The sequence below is a fragment of the Neomonachus schauinslandi genome, chromosome 13 (genome assembly GCF_002201575.2).
Source record: "Neomonachus schauinslandi chromosome 13, ASM220157v2, whole genome shotgun sequence".
Lineage (NCBI taxonomy): Eukaryota > Metazoa > Chordata > Mammalia > Carnivora > Phocidae > Neomonachus > Neomonachus schauinslandi.
In genome coordinates, this window is record NC_058415.1 from 82,156,137 (window position 1) to 82,174,909 (window position 18,773).

The following is an 18,773-nucleotide window of genomic DNA, read 5'->3' on the forward strand; positions in this document are numbered from 1 at the left end:
CGGTAGAGCTGTGCTCAAACTGAGATCTATCTAGCTGTGGGGTCTGTGCTTTTCTCACAGAGTGGAGAGGGGCTTGGTGGTGGTGGGGAGATCCTGGTATGTGAGAGGCAGGGAATTAAAGGTGGTTTGGGAGTGAGGAGGGTCCCACCCCAGAGGAAACAAGACTCCAGGTGGGGATGGCGTGGGATGTGGAGGAGGGGTCCACCCAGGTCGTTGGCTTCCTTTGCCAGGGTTGGAGCACAGTGTGGCTATGGGGCACCCATGCGCCGTGTGATGCCCACTGCCCTTCTCCCTGCTTTTCCATGGACCTTCTAGCACGGCCTGAGCTCCCTCATTCGCGGCTCAGGTCCGTCTCTCTGGACTGTGCCCTCCGGGTGTGAGGGCGCATCCCAGAGCTCAGCGCAGGTTCTCCGTGGCCTGAGTCCATGATCACTGAATTAAACCAAATGGGGTGCATTGGCAGAGGCCAGTGGCTAGCTTCAGAAAGTCCCTTCAGCAAGGGTTTCTTCCTCCCCTGGAGCTGAGGGCAGGGGAGGAAAAAATGGGCTGCTTTTTGATGTTGTAGTGGCTTTGAGATGGCTTGGATTCCTGCGTCCAGGTCCCCCAAAGAACCCCCCCCCAAGCAAACAACATTCCCTTGCCTGCAGCAAGCAAACATCAAGTGCAGCAAGAGACTGTAAGGTTAGACAACAAGAAGGACTTCCCAGCAGGGGAGCGGGAAAGTTTGCTTAGTTGGAACTGCCACTCAGTAGAGTGGGCTGCCTTGGATTGCAGTGAGGTTTCCGGAGTTGCAAATGGCAGAGGCAAAGATTTAGGCCAAAGGGGAGAAATGGAAAAGGTGCAGTGTGGCTGGTGAGGGTGGAAGGAGCCAGGGGCCACCCGAGGGCCACACTGGGAGGGGTCATTTGTTAGGTCTAGGGGAGGGATGGGATTAAGAGATAGTGAGAAGGAAGAGCCACCAGGAGCTGGTGGGCTGAGTGTGGGGAGGGGAAGGGGGCTTTGGCTGCAGGGTGGGGGTACCTTGTTCAGGTGGGGAGCACGGGGAGGAAGCAAGCTGGGTGGAAAGGGCTGGGGCTTCTGCACAGAGAGGAGGTCTGGAAGGCTGCTGGCTGCTGAGGCCTGGGCTGGGGAGGGGGGCCCAGGCTGAGAAGAGATGGGGGCGTGTCCAGCAGGGTGGGATAACCTAGGACTTGGGAGTAGTTGGCATCATCTGGGGAAAAGAAGAGAAATCCTCCCCAGCCAGGAGGCTGAGGCAGCAAGACCTGAAAGGTGGGGGTGGGGGGGGGGGGGGGGGGGGGGTGCACGAAGACCAGGTCAGACTTGCAGGGGCCTCTGAGGCCTGTCTGGAGCCCTGGGGCTTGGGGAGATGGGGTGGGTCAGACCCCTCCTCTAGAATCCACTCCCGGAGGAGCAGCCTGGGAGGGCCTGCGGTGGGGGAGGAGACGGGAGGGGAGGGAGGGAGGGGCCGGGCCTCTGTCCACGGCATTAGTGCTGGTTGGAGGGAGAGGGGGGTGCCGAGCCAGCCAGGCCGCCTGTTCCCACAGCCGGGAGCTGAGCACGCTGCCATGGCGCTGGCCAGGCCTGGGACCCCGGCCTCCAGGCCCCTGGCCCCTCTCCCGCTGCGGTTGCTGCTCTTGGCTCCTGCCCTCACCCTCCTGGGGGGTGAGTTGGGGCATAAGCCTTGGGGTGGGGGTGGGGGGGTGGACTGGGGCAGGGTCTCTCTCCCAAAGCAGATACCCCAGGCCCTGGGGCTGTCTGTGTGGGTGCCAGGCCCGACTGTGGGGCTGGGCACAGGCCAAGATATGGGTGCAGAGGGGTGTGCTCTGCGGGCCACCTTGCGTGCAGGGGAGTGTGTCCTGGGCCGTGGGGGTTGCTGTGTGGCATGGGGGCCTTTGTGAAGGGGTCGTGGGATGGGCGGTGTGGCCTGGGAGGGGTGTTGGGGCTGGGAAGTCCCGGGCTGAGGCCTGAGCGTGGGGAGCTGCAGGTAGTGTGAGCCTCTTCCCAGAGTCTGTTGCCCAGAGTCTGTTGCCCGTGTGCGCTGGGCTGTGGGTGCCTTAAAGTTGTGAGCCGGGTGAGCCGTGAGTCGTTGTCTGGGGCTTTCTGGGTGTGGTGGGCTGCGTCCTAGCACAAGTTGTGGGACATAAGTTGTCAAGTGGGTTGAACTGTGTCTTAGCTCTCGACAGGGGGACCCGGGGTGGGGGCAGCAGACCCCAGCCCAGTGGATCGCTGTAGGGAGGGGGAAGGAGGCCAGGGGAGCGGGGCGTCTACTTGCATCCCCTCCACGTGTGTGTTCCCTTGCCTGCACTGGGGGCTAGGGGTGCTGTGGGGCCCCTGGGGGGTGGCCAGGCACTTGGGAGCACGTGTGTCCACCGCTGTCCCCTCCCCGGCACTCCAGACCCAGCTGAAAGGGCTTCCTAAGCCAGACCCCATTCGCCAAACGGTTTTGCTTTTGTCCGAGAGGATTCACGTGTGCGCAGGCAGCCTGGACTTCTTCCTGGGGGGTCTGGGGGACGCTTTGTCTTGGTCACTATAGCTACGGGGCCAGGCCTGGGAAGTCCCCTGACCCCGCCTCTCCTGCTGGAGGAGGGAGCCAACCAGGGCGAGTGGCCTGCACTTCACTGCCGGCTGGGGGGAGACCCAGCCCTCAGACTCCCAGGGTGGGAGGTCAGGCTTCCCCAGACCCCTACCTGGGGCCCTCCTCCCCATTCATGGGGCCTGGCTCACAACGCTTTCATCTCCTCCTCCCTGAAGGGCCCCTGGGGAGGATGAGGACCCCATTTTATAGTGGAGGACACTGAGACTCAGGCAGGGATGGGGGCTTAGGAGCTGGGCTCCTGACGCAAATCTGGGGCTCAGGAGAGGAGCCGAGGGCCTGCTCTCTGCCCATGAGGGGCTGGAAATCCTGGTGTGTGGATCTGCTATCTGCCCCCTGCCCTACCATGTGCACACTCACACCTGCAAACACACACACCCGCACGCTGGTGTGGCACGCACAAGGGCACACCCCACCGCCACGTGAACAGGGGTCCACAGGCACGTGCACTCACATGCATACACACACACTGGTGTGTGCGGGTAGCGACGTGTGCATTCACACTCAAACACACGCTCACGTGAACCGTGGGGCAGAGTGAACACAAAGGAGATGGACGCCACAGAAAAAGTGGCCGCTGAGTGACACGCTCATCTCCATCCCACCTGCTGGGGTGCCCAGGGGCAGCCTGTCGCACTATGATCTCTGTGCAGGGAGCCCCCTCCCTGGGGATCCTCAAAAGCTGGGGTGAGGGCACCGTGGGCGTGAGCACTGCTGGATACCAGCACCCGAGGCCTGGCTGCCAGGAGGAGAGGGGTTGGGGACGGTGGTGTCACTTGAAAAGTAATTTCCATCCCCAAGGGGATTGGGTTTCTGGAAGCCCTGGGCCCCTGGCTCTGCCACTCAGGCCTGCCAGGCCCTGAGCTGAGCCCCTCCATCCTGGGCCCACTCTGCCACAAAAGCCTAGCTGGTTTCTGTGGAGAGGACCAAGCATCTCAGAGTACAATGGGGCATGCTGGGCTCTCACAGCCCGGGAGCCTGGCTGACAAAGGGCAGCAGCCCCATTCCCGTCCCTGCGTCTGGCCCCTCCTCCCACCACCCCTGGGGAGAGGGGGAGGGCTGTGGGACTGCGGCAGGGAGGCAGGGACAGAGTGGGGTGCCACACACATGTGGACCAGCATCCAGGATTGGTTGGCTAGACAGCGTTTGCTCCAAGTAAACGTTTGTTGGTCAATGAATAAATAGCACCATCAGCCACCCCCTGGAAGATGCTATGCTAACGGACTCACGTGATGGACTTTGGTTTTTGCTGTTGTTGTTGTTGTTTTTATTAAAGATTTTTAATATTTATTTATCATTTTTAAGTAATCTCTACACCCGACATGGGGCTTGAACTTACAACCCTGAGATCAAGAGTCACATGCTCCACCGATGCAGCCAGCCAGGTGCCCCTTAAAGATTTTATTTTTAAGTACATGGGGCTTGAATGCACACCCTTGAGTATGAGGGTCACAGGCTCTACCACCGAGCCAGCTGGGCGCCCCACACGACGGACTGAGAATCTCCCCACTGCTCTGCGGGGGCCAGCTCTAACAGCCCCAGTTTACAGAGGAGGAAACGAGGCCCAGAGAGGGTCAGGAACTTCCCCAGGGTCGCGGAGCTAGTGTGTAGACCAGCCTATGAAAGCCACGTCCCTTCTCTGCGCCTTTGCCCCTTCGGGGGGCCAACGAGCTAACCCTGAGGGCGTCCCGAGAATTTGCTGGGAAAACACAGGGGTTCTCCAACTCAGGTTTGGCCTGCAAGCCCCAGTTTCAGAGGACATTTTAGACCAGAGACCACTCATAAAAGCGGCCTGTTTGGGTGGCAAGGCCTCGCCAGGTCTGTCTTACCCCCGCAGGGAAGTGTCTCCATGGCCTTGGGCTCTGAGACTGAGGTCTGGAAACACTGGGATAGGCCAGTGCCAGGCACAGGGTGGGCGGTGAATCCTGGCAGTCATTGTCACCACTACTGTTACCAAAATTATCGATATCGACCCCTCTTTTTTCCTGGAGGGGGGCGTAAACATTTTTGTGGAAGAGTATTCCAAACTGTCCCATTTGTTAGGGTAACTTAGCCCTTTCCTGGTGGCTCTGAGGCAGTGGGCAGTCACTCCTGTCCTTGGGGCCTAGTGAGATTGGATGAACAGTGTTTGCCCCTATGGCAGAAGCTCCCACATCTTACAAGATCTCGGGCCACTTCTTAGAAATATCCTTTTTCTTGCAGGTCAAGACAAGAAGCTTCTCAAAACTCACCCTCAGTAAACACTTCCCCTCAGTTGTTAGCAGTTATCACGAGGCCTGTTACAAGTGCACGTCAAGTAGGAGTTACTAGGCACTGAGTGGGACCCAAAGCACAGTGGGACTGCCAACAGCCCGGTTCTGGTTAAAGAGGGAAGACCGACCGCTCTGCCCAGGCCCACCCTGGAACCTCCACCCTTGTGCCAACCTTCAGAGACTGTTTCCAGTGCCCGGGGAAGGCTGGGCTGGAGTGCACCAAAATGACAATGCATGGGTGGCAATGTCGAGTTTGCAGAGTGGGAATTTCACATGCTTTGGGAGATGTGCACCTTCCAGAAGTCTGGAGGAGATAACCGGCTTCTTAGTTTTTTGAGGGATGATTTGGGGCAAGTTTATAACCTCTCTGAGTTAGAAAACAGCACCCACCTTTCCTGGCTTGAAGCAACTGTAATCATGTAATCACAGAGGCAAGATGTGTGGCGCTGCCTGGTGCCCACAGTGCGCACTCAGTAAATAGTTGCTGTTATCATAGCAAGATCGTCCTCTCTGGGGAGAGAATTTCCCTCCCGGCAGTGGGATCTGGGCCTTTCCCGCGACGGGGCAGCAGGTCGAAGGGGAGGGGCGTGTGTCAGTTAATCCCTCCCCTGCCAGGTCCTCCTGAGAGGTCAGGAGGGATTTGTAAAGATAAGCACAGGCCCCTCGTCACCCTGGCAACAGGCCACGCCCCCAGCCTGGCCCAGGCCCCCCACCCCCCTCCCGCTGCCCTACTGCCCTCACCTCCCTGCCTCTCAGCCCAGGGCTAGCCTGGCCTTCTGGTCTCACTCCTGCCCGACAGAGGACTGAGGCCAGCGGTTCCCAGGCCTCCAGGTGCAAAGGATTCCCCAGGGAGCATGCTGCGGTGCAGATTCTCCCGGCCCTGGCCCAGGCCCGACAGCTCTGAATCTCTAGGTCTGGAGTGGGGGGCCAGAAATCTGTATTCTTCCTTCCTTGCTTTTCTTTCTTTTCTTTTTTAAGATTTATTTATTTATTTTAGAGGGGAGGAGGACTCTTAAGCAGACTCCCCCTGAGCGTGCAGCCCGATGACACGCGGGGCTCGATCTTACGACCCTGAGATCATGACCTGAGCTGAAACCAAGAGTCGGACGCTCAACCGATTGTGCCACCCAGATGCCCCAGAAATCTGTATTCTTAATACAAGCCCGGGGTTCAAGAAACCCAGGGGTGAAGGCTCTGGAGTAGTGAGACCTGGGTCTGGATTCCAGCCCCTCACAGGCTGTGGGACAGTGAGGTCCCCTCATGTCTGAGCCTCCCTTCCCTCAGCTGTAGAACAGGAATAATAGCACTACCCATCTCCTAAGGTAAACATGAAGAGAATTGGGAGTACACAAGAAAGAGGGTTGTCTCTCCCATCCAGGCTTTTGGTGCTACTGTGTGCCTCTTGGGATAGGCAGCTCCCTCCCTCTCCGCCTGGCTCTGACTGCAGGAGCCCCTTCCTCCCCTGCTGCTGGACTCCGTGGGCTGCCGGCGTATAGGGCCACGGGCCGCCTGCTCCCATGGCGATGCAGCGCCTGGCCCATTTCCCCATGCCCTGTCTCCCCAGCCTGGTCCCACCTGCTCTGAAATGGAAGGCTCTGAACTGGGGGCAAAGCCCCAGATTCGGGTGGGGGTCCCTTAGGCCACACAGATGAGCAGTGCCTTGTTGACATTAAATGAAGGGCCGCCTGGTGCAGGACCCGGCAGCCAGGGCTCCTCAGAGTGGAGGCTATGGTTATTGTCTTGCGGTCCTGGGCTGTGCTGGGTTGAGGGACCCTGATCAAAATGGCCACAGCCCTTCATGAAAGCTCACTGGGTGCCAGGCCTTCACTCCTGTCCCCTCGGTGGCTCCTCACAGCACCCCATGAGGTGGCACTGTTCGAACTCCAGAAGCCAGGCCTTTCTGATGCCCAAACCTCTGTCCCTTCCTAAGAGAGCTCGATCCACTCCCACCCCCATCAGACTATCTTCCCACCCCCATCAGACTACCTTCCCACCTCCATCAGACTATCTTCCCACCCTCATCTGGCCATCTAGCCCTAAAGGATGTGGCTCTAAACAGATCAGCCACAGTGGCTGGGGTGGGAAAAAGAAAGATGAGCTGCCCAGAAGCCTCTCTGAGAGGCCCAGATGCCTCGGCCCTCTCCTACATGACCAGGCTTGGGAGAGGGGGCTGGGATGGAGGCCCTGAGCTGGGGAGGGAACTGTGGTCAGAGAGGGGCTGTGGACACTAGAGCCCTACGGGTCATCTTGGCCTTACAGTGTTTCAGACCTTCTGCCCCCTTGCAATGTGCCTAGCCCCGGCTGGGTGCCGGGGCCCCCGGTCGGGGAGTGAGTGAGCGCATGCCCCAGCTGTACCAGGTGCTCTGGGCACTCGGTGGTGGCAGTCAGGTTCTCTCCCTGGGGCCGAGGTCTGTGTCTCCATATCCCTGTCCCTCGTCCTGCTGGGCCCCGGCTGGGAAGGGCGGGGGTCGGCCAGTGGACGGCCCTGCCTGGTGGAATGTGGATGACGCTGAGCCTTATCTGGGGGTCTTCACCAAGGTGGGGGAAGGGAGGTGCAGGGCCTGAAGCTGTTCTGGGCCTGGGTAGTGTCTGGATGACAACATGGGCAGGGGAGGGGCGCCTCACAGAGCCCCAGGTTGGGGGTGCCTCCTGCTCGTGGGTGGTTCCCCTCCCCCAGCCCTTACTGAGGTCCTGCAAGTGGCCAACGGCAGTACCTGAGGCTTTGAATCCTCCCACATGAGGCATGCCCTGTTACCATCCCCTCTCCCGTGTGAGACAGAGGCTCAGTAGGAGAAATGACCTGCTCAAGGTCTCAGAGCCAGTAACTGAGCAGGAATCTGACCCAGGGTAGTTGTACTTCAAAGCCTAAGTTCTTAACCAGCGCTACAGGCTCTCAGGAGGGGAGGGGGCTGGCCCTCCCCGAGGCTTGGCTTCCAGACTGGCAGGTGACCCTCTAGCGTGGTGGTGGCAGCAGTGGCCTGAGCCAGCTGTCAGTCAGCAGGTCTCAACACCTGCCCTGCACCCTGTGACCTTGGCCAGGCCAGCTGGTCAGGCAATTGCTGAGGCCGGGGATACCGTGAGGGCCAGGGATTCCCAGAGAGGTTTCTAGGCCCGAGGCGGCTGGGAGGAAGGACAGGGAGGGGGGCCCAGCTCCCAGTCCCTGCCTTTGAAGTCCTCCATCTCCGGTTTCACCCGGGGATGGAGTTGCCAGACCCCTAGCAGGAGAGGTGGAGGGGACAGTGGGAGGAGCCCCCCCACCCCGGAGGAGGAAATGGAGCTGCAGAAGGGGACACCCAGAGGAGACCCCCCTCTCTGGGCGGATGGGGGAGGGCTGAAACATGTGATAGGCTTGAAGGCTGTCCCAGTGTTAACTTGCCATGAGACCTCAGGCAAGAGTCTTCACTCTCAGGACGCCCGGGTGGCTCAGTCGGTTAAGCATCTGCCCTCTGCTCTGGTCATGATCCCAGGGTCCTGGGATCATGACCTGAACCGAAGGCAGATGCCCAATGACTGAGCCACCCAGACACCCCAATAAATAAATAAATCTTAAAAAAAAGTTTTCACTTTCTTGCTTGAGCCTCAATTTGCTCTCTTATAAAATGGGCCTGACAGTGCCTGCCCCAAAGGGGCTCTGCTGGGAGGGGATGAGCCAGCAGAGTGCAAAGCTCCCAGGGTCAGAGAGAGTCTGTCCTCTAATCCTACTGGGGCATGGGGGGCGGGGGGGGGGGCGCAAACATCTGGGTCCCATTCCTCTTCATGGAGACTCTCCTGAACCAGTCTCAGCTCCGGCTGTAGTTGTGCATGGGTTGTGGGGATGTGGCTTGCAGAGCCCCTGGCCTTCCTTCCATCCTCCTGAATACAGACAGGCCCATGCTGCTTTCTGGCTCTGGGGTCTGGAGTGGGCCCGAGGGTGGGGAGGGAAACGTCCTGGTCCACCCTGCCCAGCCCATTTTCTCTCTTTACAGGAACGGTGCCTTCGGAGACCCCAAGTGTCTGTGCCTCAGCCCCGTGCGCTCCAGGGACCGAGTGCCAGGCTATGGAGAATGGTAGCTACACCTGTGGGCCCACGGAGCCCCAGGGCTGTGCCACCCAGCCGTGCCACCACGGCGCTCTGTGTGTGCCCCAGGGTCCAGACCCCAACGGCTTTCGCTGCTACTGCGTGCCCGGGTTCCAGGGCCCACGCTGCGAGCTGGACATCGATGAGTGTGCATCCCGGCCCTGCCGCCACGGGGCCACCTGCCACAACCTGGCTGATCGCTATGAGTGCCGCTGTCCCCTTGGTTATGCAGGTAATGGCCTCACGTCCTGGCAGGAGGCCCGTAATGTCCATCCCATCAGTGGCTCAGGGTGTAAAATCACACATTCAGCTTTGACTTTAGTACAGAGACACCCCCAGACACCCTGGAAGCTCCAGGGCATTCTGCTCTGGGTCTTGCTACAGAATGGATGCTTCTCGAGCTAACCTGGCAGCTCTGGATGACAGTATGAGCGTGTGAGTGCGCCTGGTGCCTGACATTTAACAGACACTGGACAGAGGTATTTCAGTCCCTTCTGGAGTTCAGTTTGGCGCTGGGGGTGCAGACACCCCCAGGCATCTCTGGTGGGACCAGAGTGCAAGTACGCCTGGTTTGGCTTTAATGAGGACACGTCTAGACAGTCTTTCTAGCATCTACTCACTCCAGACCTATGTCAGGCTGTAGTGTAGACGCCGTCTGGCTCATCTGATGGTTCTAGAGAATGGACACCCCTGGTACGGTTCAGGTTGTAAGGTGGACCCTCTTCCCCTCTGGGTAGCCCCTAAAGCTCCAGCAGAGAGACACGGGTGGTCTTGTCCAAACTGTAACGTGAATGTACCCCAGTGATCCCTGCTGTCTCAAGCGGGTGGATAATGTATACACAAGTATTCAAGGGCTCAGAACACAGACTGGCATGCGTACATGCTGGTTCTGTCCTCCAGAGTATGGCCCTGTCCCAGTCCTATCCACGCTGTAATCAGGAGCATCCCGGAGCGACTGTCCAGAAGCCAGGAAGGAGGGGGCAGCTGGGCACAGGTCTGGGAGAGGCTACATCCAGGGCAGTGGGGAGCACTGCAGTATAAACACTCCTGGTTCTAGTTCAACCCTGAATTCAGACAACTCTGCTCTGAGGGCGGAAGGCAGTTTGAGGTCACCTCAGAGCAAGGGTTGCACACTGGGGGGGGGTTGGGGAGGGGGGCTGGGCCCCAGGGGAGGGAGCTTATAGTGAAGAGATGGATCTCGGCACTTTGGAACGGACTCTGGAGACGGTCCCCCGTATCCTTCTCCCCATTTGAGAGTCTCGGTGTCTGGAGTGTTAGTTGTGTGTGTGTGAGGGAGGCCAGGCGAAGGGCCTGTGTGTGTCTCTATCTGCGGGTGTCTGCGCTCCCTGAGTGCATCCGTAGGAACGGAGGTGTGTGAGTGCCAGCAGGTGAGTGCGCCAGATGTGCCCGGGCGCCCTGGGTCACACTTTCTGGGTGAGTTGCGGGTGTGAGCGGGGGCAGAGTCAGCCATGACTCATTGCTCTTCTCCTCCTTCCGTTCGGAGCCAGGCGGGGGAGGTTGGGATTCCAGGCGGCCAGGGCCTGGCTCCCCCTGGCACAGAGGGTGGGAGTGGGCCTGGGGCGGGAGGAGTGAGGGGGTCACAGGAAGGAGGGGCTGTGTTTTGTGCTCACTGAGCTGGGAAGGGGGCAGGTGCCAGCTGGAGCCAGCTGGGTCCCTGGCCCCCTAGGACCAACCCCACATAGGGGGCAGGGGCAGGGCCTCAGGAGTCTGCCGTAACATGTGGGTCCCCGGATGAACTCAGGCAGTACATCCCCAAACCCTGAGATTCTCCATCTCCCTTCATCTGCACACATCTCTCCCCCTGCGGGCCGCCCAACTGTCTCAGTTGCGCCCAGGGCTGAGGGGCTTCCCTGGACTTGGGGTTTTAGAAGCAAGAAGGTGCAGGGGAAACCAGGAGGAGCTGGTTTCTCGCTGGGGCCTGTCCCTCCCCAACGGAATCCCTCTCTACACTCTCTTCAAAGCTGGCAGAGTGAGCCTTCCACAGTGTAGACAGAATCGTGTAACTCAGCTGCTTCCAACTTTTAGGATAAGCCCAGATTGGGGCCCCTGAGGCCACCACAGCCCCCAGCCCTGCCTCACCTCCTCTGCGCTCTCCTTTGCTCTTGACCCTCCACGCTCCCCTTTCTGAGGGCACCAGGTCCCTGCCCCAAGCTGCTCTGGACCAGTTCCCCAGCCTGGAAGCCAAATGCTGGCACAGCCCCATCCCAATCTAGTGAATGCTTACTCATCTTTCAAAAGGCTCTTCTTCCAAGAAGTCTTCCCTGACTCCAATTCCCCAGGCCAGAACCTTGGGTCTGGCTTTTAGGGGATCCACTTCGCTCCCATTGCTGAGCTTATCACAATTAAAAATCAGTCCGCATCTATGTGATATTGACCTAATCCCGGTCTCCCCAGCTACACTGCTGTGAGCTCAGGGAGGGAGGGACGGCTGTCTGGTCTCTACCCCATTGCCGTTGCCGGCTCAAGAAATACCTGCTTTGGACGAATGGACCGACGGATTCTCTCGGCATCTTCGGGTTTCCGCTCCTTGTAGCCGTCTGAAGCTGGTTTCGGGTCGGCCTGCCTGAGCCTCTTTCGTCCTCCCTCTGGGTGTCCATCTGTCTGTCTGTGTCTCCGGCCCTGTCCAGGGGTGACGTGCGAGGCGGAGGTGGACGAGTGTGCCTCGGCGCCCTGTCTGCACGGGGGCTCGTGCCTGGACGGCGTGGGCTCCTACCGCTGCGTGTGCGCGCCGGGCTACGGGGGCACCAGGTGCCAGCTGGACCTGGACGAGTGCCAGAGCCAGCCGTGCGCAAACGGGGGCCAGTGCCACGACCTGGTCAACGGGTGAGCTGGGTGAGCGGGCGGTAGCCCGGGGCGGGGGGGGCAGGTGGAGGCTCGGGCGTGCTCAGCCGGCGCCCCGCGCCCCGCTCCAGGTTCCGGTGCGACTGCGCGGACACGGGCTACGAGGGCGCGCGCTGCGAGCAGGAGGTGCTAGAGTGCGCGTCGGCGCCCTGCGCGAACAACGCGTCCTGCCTCGAGGGCCTCGGGAGCTTCCACTGCATCTGCTGGCCAGGTGTGTGCGTGTGCGCATGCGCGTGCGTGTTCCGCTACCTCTGCTGGCCAGGTGTGTGCGTGTGCGCGTGCGCGTGCGTGTTTCCGCTCCCTCTTTTGGCCAGGTGTGTGCGCGCGCGCATGTGTGTGTGTGTGTGTGTCTGCTCCTTACGGGCGCAGTCTGGGGCGGCGGGGAGATGTGCGCGGGGCTCACCTGCCCTCGGAGCATGTGCATGTAGCTGCAACTTCTCTGAACTTCACTTTTGCCGGGATCTGCAAAATGGGGCTGATCGTAGCCCCTGCTCCTGGCGTTGTTGCGAGGAGGGTAAAGGTGTAAAGCCCGTGAAGCCTTGACACATGCAAAGTGCTCAGTAGTACTAGCAATAATAGTAATAGCACACTGATGAAGGTGCCATGGTCATTCCTACCGTCCTCGGTGCATCCGTCCCTCACCATATCGGTGAGCATATTCTGAGCTGTCGTTCCAGCCTGGCCGCAGTGGAGGGGGGGCTGCCCGGTGACCCCGTGTGACCTGCTACCCACGCGCGCGTGCCCCCAGGTTACAGCGGCCAGCAGTGCGAGGTGGATGAGGATGAGTGCGAGTCGGGCCCCTGCCAGCATGGGGGGCAGTGCCTGCAGCGCTCGGACCCAGCGCTCTACGGAGGCGACCGGGCCACCTTCCCTGGCACCTTCAGCTTCCGCCACGCTGCCGGCTTCCTGTGCCGCTGTCCCCCGGGCTTTGAGGGTGAGTCTCCTTCCACCCTTCCAGGGAAGCAGGTCCACCAGGGTGTGGATGCGGGGGGAGGGATGCCAGGGCTCCGCTTGAGGCCTGGCCCTGCCACATTTTGTGCCACCCGCCTGAGTCAGCACGTCTCACTGGGCCTCAGTCTCCATAGCTCTAAAACGGGCCCTTCCAGCTCCAGTCTGGTTCTGAGGGCCCAGGTGGGAACCCTGGCTGGCCCTCTTGCAGGGGATGAATGTGGCGTGGATGTGGACGAGTGTGCCTCACAGCCATGCCTCAACGAAGGCCGCTGCCAGGACCTGCCCAACAGCTTCCGGTGCCACTGTCCAGATGGCTACACAGGTGCGGGGGGGTGGGGCGGGATGGGCACTGGGGCAGGGCAAGGGCAGAGTCGGTGGGCCTGGGGTGAGAAGCTTCCTCCGGCTGATGCGTGGAGGCTGGATTGATGGGGACGAGGAGAGCAGGAAGGAGGTGGGTGTGCTGGTTCGGGTGACAGCTAAGAGGGGCTGAGCGGGGACCCGGGCTTTGGAGGTGAAAGTGGAGGGAACTAAGTGAGTTGAGCACTATTTAGGGGGGGAACTCTGGAGGCCCTGCGGGTTAGTCCAGGTATGAGCGGGAGGTGTCAGTGATGCTTCTGCCCTGGGTGATGCTGGGTGTCCGTACTTGCCCATACTGAGTCCAAGTGTCTGCGGAGCACCCACAGGGAGGAGCCAGGGTGGGGGCTGGTGGTCCAGGGTCTGGCGCCCAGGAAAAGCCAGAGACCGGGATTCAGGAGTGCAGTCCTGGCAGCTGGGGCCACGGGTGGCCAAGACCGTCCAGGAGTATGTGTGGAGTGATGGGCAAAGAGAACCCTAAGCACCTGACATCCAAGGGCCGGGCAGAGGCTGAGGGGCCTGCGGGGAGAGGACAGAAGAGGTAAATGGGGGGCATCACAGATAGAAGGGTGAGCTTGACCTCTAGGAGCTGGGGCTTATGGGGCAGGAGTTGGGTTGCAGAAAGCCTCTCCCTGCCTTGGGCACAGCAGATGCGTAGACACGCAGACACCCTTCCACGGACGCTGGTGAGCCCAAAGAACTCGCCACATCCTCCTCGAGTGTCCCTGCCCCCTCTGGAATGCGTGTGACACTTCCCCCGTGCCCGCCCGCATTCCTGCTTGGGCACACGGGCTCCTCTCCCTGGCAGGCTTCCTGGGCACTGGCTCCCCCCCCGCCCCCCAGAGCAAGGAGGTGGCGATCACCACCCTCCCTCCCACCTCAGCGGCCCAGACATGCTGGGCTCAGCGGCCCCCGCCCTGGGGTGGCCGCCCGGAAAGCCCATCGTCTGCCCCCGTGGGCTGAGACCCCCTGAGTCCTGCCTGGGAGCGTGGTCTTGCAGGCACCACGGCGGGCCCAGCACGGCGTGCGCTGCCCCTGAAGAGCCTTTCTGTGCATTTCGTTCCCTCCTCACTGCACCCCTATGAGGTAGGGTTCTTACAGATGAAGTAACGGAGGATTGAGAGAGGGGGTGTCACTCCCTGCGGTTCAGCAGTGTCAGCCAGAGCCCAGCTCCTCCCCCAGCTGAGCTCAGCTGATGGGTGACAGGGAGGTCAGATCTGAGGTCAGGGCCCAGGAGGGGAACCCCGACCGTAGGGCTGGGCTCCTTGCCGCCGTCCACCCCCATCCTCCCTTTGGGTCGTGCCGGCCTGGGGGAGGCCAGTGCCTGGCATTCCTGAGCCGGTTCTGAAGGAGGCGGCCGGTCAGGCGGGGAGCTCTGCTCCCCCGGCCCACGACCCGCCCGCCACTCTTGGCCATCTGTGGGAGAATGCGATGGGGCCGTGGGCTCTGTGGACTTTCCTGGGGGGCCTGTGGCTCCTGGCAGGTATGCAGGGCTGGGGCCTTGGGCAGGATCAGGTGTGGCCGGCTGTCCCCAAAAGGAGGCTGTGGGGTTTGGGGGCTGACTGGGGTCAGGATTCAAATCCTGGTGGCTTCTCTGGGCCTGGGCTCCTCCAGCTGGGGTATGGTGGGAAGGGCTGGCCTTGGTTGTTTTGTGGAGGCTCTGGCTGAGCTGGGGTTGGGCTGTGGCCTCTTGACCCAAGCTGGGGCCAGAGCACCTGGTGTGGGAGCTTCTGGAGGGGAGGGTGAGGTGGCCCCTCCATAGTCAGCATGGGGTGCTAGGGCAGAGGGACTGGGGGATGGAGCCTAGATGCATACCCCACTCCCTCCTCCATTTTGGCACTCTGTCCACAAAAGCCATGCCAGATCCTTTGCTGGGCACCAAGAACATATTCAGGCCTCCAGAGGAGATCTCAGCTGAGTAAACAGATAATTTCAGTACAGGGTTCTGGGGAGCTATGTCTGGGAGTGGGCAAGGAGTTGGGAGTGACACAGAGCTTGGGGTTGGAAATCAGAGAAAAAGCCTCCTAGGGGCCTGGCCCTTTGAATTTGGGCTTTGCAGGATGACTAGGAGCTTGACCAGCAGGGTAAGTGAGGAGAAGGCATTCCAAGCAGAGGAAACAGTATGAGCAAAGCCCCAGGGAAAAGTTTTCCAGGAAATGCTTGGGGGAACAGGCAATTCAAGGTCTGGAGGGAGCGGGGTTGAGACTTGAGGGCCTGGTAGGGCCCAGCCCCTGAGGGATGTTGAGTGCCAGGGTGAGTGATTGGACCTTAAGCAGCAGGGGAATCTGGCCAGGCAATGCTTTAGAAATAGGCCTCTGGCTACTTGAGGAGATGGATGGTAGAGGGGTTGAAGGCAGGCAAAGTAGAGGACGCTAGACCGTGGACCTGTGAGCTGGTGAGACAGAGGTGGGGTGGGAGAAAAGGGGAGACCAACGAGTGTTTAGGGGATTGAATCCATGGGGCACAGAGACCCACCAAACATGGGAAAGGAAGGGGTATCTTGGATTCCAGCCTCCAGGGACTTTAGGGGACCATGAGAAATCCTTTGGGGATTGGGAATTGGTTCAGTTGCTAGGTGCTGAGATCCCCACGCCAAAAGGCATGTAAGCTCTGCCTTGAGTGCTTCGTTCTTGCCTTGAGTGCTGAGCTTTGGCGTGGTCTCTCCCGAAGGCCTGGCATGTCAGGAAGATGTGGATGAATGCCTGTCGGAGCCCTGCCTCCATGGTGGGACGTGTGATGACACCGTGGCGGGCTACGTCTGCAGGTGCCCAGAGGCCTGGGGTGGGCATGACTGTTCCGTGCAGCTCACCGGCTGCCAGGGCCACACTTGCCCACCGGCTGCCACCTGCATCCCCATCTTCAAGGCCGCTGTGCACAGTTACGCCTGCCGCTGCCCACCCGGTACCCACGGACATTTCTGTGGCCAGAATACCACCTTCTCTCTGGTGGCCGGGAGCCCCGTGCAGACAACCGTGCCGGCTGGCAGCCCCCGGGGTCTGGCACTGAGGTTTCGCACCACACTACCTGCTGGTGCCTTGGCCACTCGCGCTGACACCCAGGACAGCTTGGAGCTGGCACTGGTGGGGGGCACACTTCAGGCCACCCTCTGGAGCCACGGCAACACCACCGGGCTTACCCTGAAGCTGCCAGACCTGGCTTTAAATGATGGCCACTGGCACGGAGTGGAGGTTTCGCTGCGCCCGGCCGTCCTGGAGCTGCGGCTCTGGCATGAGGACTGCCCTGCCCGGCTGTGTGTGGCCTCCGGTCCTGTGGCCCCAGCTCCCATGGCTTCCGAAGCGCCGACGCCTGCCAGGTTCTGCTCCACCCAGCTGGGTGGCACAGCCTTTGAAGGCTGCCTCGAGGACGTGCAAGTGGACGGGCACCTCCTGCTGCCCGAGGACCTGGGCGAGACTGTCCTCCTGGGCTGTGAGCGCCGTGAGCAGTGTCAGCCTCCACCCTGTGCCCACGGAGGGGCCTGCGTGGACATGTGGGCTCACTTCCACTGCAAATGCCCCCGGCCCTACAGTGGTCCTACATGCGCTGATGGTGAGGAGCAAGGCAGGTGGGCCCCCCTCCCCGGGGCAGGGAGTGTGCCTTCCCCTAGCCCACAGGCCTTACCCCGACACCCTCTCTCTCCCTGCAGAGGTTCCTGCTGCCACCTTTGGCTTGGGGGGCACCCTGAGCTCTGCCTCCTTCTTGCTGCACCAGCTGCCAGGCCCCAACCTCACCGTGTCCTTTCTCCTGCGTACTCGGGAACCCGCTGGCCTGCTGCTCCAACTTGCCAACGACTCGGTAGCTGGCCTAACAGTATTCCTGAGCGAGGGCCAGATCCAGGCTGATGTGCTGGGCAGTCCTACTCTGGTGCTTCCTGGGCGCTGGGATGATGGGCTCCGCCACCTGGTGACGCTCAGCTTCGGGCCTGACCAGCTGCAGGGCTTGGGGCAGCAGGTGCACGTGGGTGGGAGGCTCCTCCCTGCTGATGCCGAGCCCTGGGGTGGGCCCTTCCGAGGCTGCCTCCAGGACCTGAGACTCAATGACCTCCACCTCCCGTTCTTTCCGCGACTGCTGGGGAACTCAAGCCAGCCCAGCGAGCTGGGCAGCAGGCAGTCCTGGAACCTCACCATGGGCTGTGTCTCCGAGGACACGTGCAGTGTGAGTTCCCCAGGAAAAGGGTTGGCTCCCTTTCTCAGGGTCTACCCTGCATCTCTGGGGGTTAGCATGTCCTTCTGGTGAGGAAAATGGCAGGAGGTGAAGCACTCTGCCCAAGTTCCCACTGTAGAGAGTGGCAGAGCAGGATTAATCTCTCTGGCCCAGCTGCTCTTGCCCTCTGTGGGCCCCTTACCTCCCTCCCCAGTCTTGGTGTGAGACAGACACCCAGGCCCAGGCAGAGGACTGCCTGAGCCTTTCTGTAGGAGCTGCTTGGGGGACAGGGACGTCCTTGGGTCCATGGACAAAGCACCAGCCTTGGCATTGGAATGGCCTGAGTGTGAACTCTGGCTCCTCTATTTCCTGCCTGGATGAGCCAGGCAAGTGGCTTCTCCTCTCTGAGCCTCAGTTTCTTTATCTGTAAAATGGGGACAATAGTGACTTCCTCTCTGTGTGTTTGGGAGGAGTTAATGTGTCTGTAGTAGGTGCTCAGTGAAGAGCCACTGCAGTGATGGTTATGGTGGGATGATGCTAGCCCCAGGCCTGAGCCAATCCCTGCCCTGATTTTTCTGCAGCCTGACCCCTGTCTCAATGGTGGAATTTGTCTCGTCACCTGGAATGACTTCCACTGCACCTGCCCTGTCAACTTCACGGGGCCAACGTGTGCTCAGCAGCTGTGGTGTCCTGGCCAGCCCTGCCTCCCGCCTGCCGCCTGTGAGGAGGTCCCTGGTGGCTTTGTCTGTGAGTGTGTGCTCCGGGTAGCCCACATGCTGGGTTCTGGACACCCAGGCTGGATTAAGCCCTGAGGGCTCCTAGGCAGTGGACCAGCATGCCAACAGCCCCCAGTGTGGGTAGGCCACTGCATCCAGAGGGACAGGTTTTCTGGAGGAAGACAGCATTCACCAGGTTTCCAAGGACAAGTAAGACTGACTGGGCATAGGGGAGGACATTTTAAGGAGGGGCAACAGTATATGCAAAGATCCTGGGGTTTATAAGAACAACTGAAACACAGTTACGGGTGTTGGAGTCGAGATGTTGCCAGGAGGGGCCTTGAGAGGTAGGCCAGGCAGCTCAGAACTTTTTCCCAAGGGCAGTGGGGAGCCGTGGGATGGTTTTAGGCAGGAGAGGGACATGATCAGCATTTTAGAAAGGTGACTGCATTTTATTAAAATGCACGATCAGCATTTTAAAAATCTGCATTTAAGAAAGATGACTGCAGTGAATAATGAGCCTCAGTGATGAGACTGAGCAACTCCACTGAAGAGGGAAGGGGGCAGAGGCCTTATTATTGCCTGGTCTGTGACGTGGAGGGTAGGGTGGGTGTCCCCAGCGCCGCCGGAAGCTGGTTCTCAGAGGTAGGGAATTGGGAGCGGTGGAAGCCACGGCGGTGGGGGCGATGGTTCCCGGCATTGAATGATGGGTGGGTGGGTGTGCCCCCCTCGAGATGGGCGGGGGCCGTGGGGGTGGCAGGTGTGTCACCCGCCGGCTCGGCCCGGGGGTGGGTGCCCGTGGGCCCTTCCCCGACTTTCCCTCTCCTCGCGGGTGTGGCCGAAGCCCC

General features: G+C 60.6%; 1 protein-coding gene across 1 annotated transcript in view; it reads left to right on the top strand.

The window, feature by feature from the left end:
• The first annotated feature begins 1,565 nt into the window (after positions 1-1,565).
• The window catches only part of CRB2 (crumbs cell polarity complex component 2), a 21,587-nt gene continuing 4,379 nt past the window's right edge, over positions 1,566-18,773 (top strand). Inside the window, exons 1-9 of the mRNA XM_044920427.1 lie at positions 1,566-1,662; positions 8,811-9,134; positions 11,551-11,746; positions 11,836-11,975; positions 12,513-12,698; positions 12,924-13,037; positions 15,740-16,615; positions 16,713-17,221; positions 17,791-17,956. Of these exons, the coding sequence (XP_044776362.1) occupies positions 1,566-1,662; positions 8,811-9,134; positions 11,551-11,746; positions 11,836-11,975; positions 12,513-12,698; positions 12,924-13,037; positions 15,740-16,615; positions 16,713-17,221; positions 17,791-17,956 (2,608 nt within the window). The remainder of the gene's footprint in view (positions 1,663-8,810; positions 9,135-11,550; positions 11,747-11,835; positions 11,976-12,512; positions 12,699-12,923; positions 13,038-15,739; positions 16,616-16,712; positions 17,222-17,790; positions 17,957-18,773) is intronic.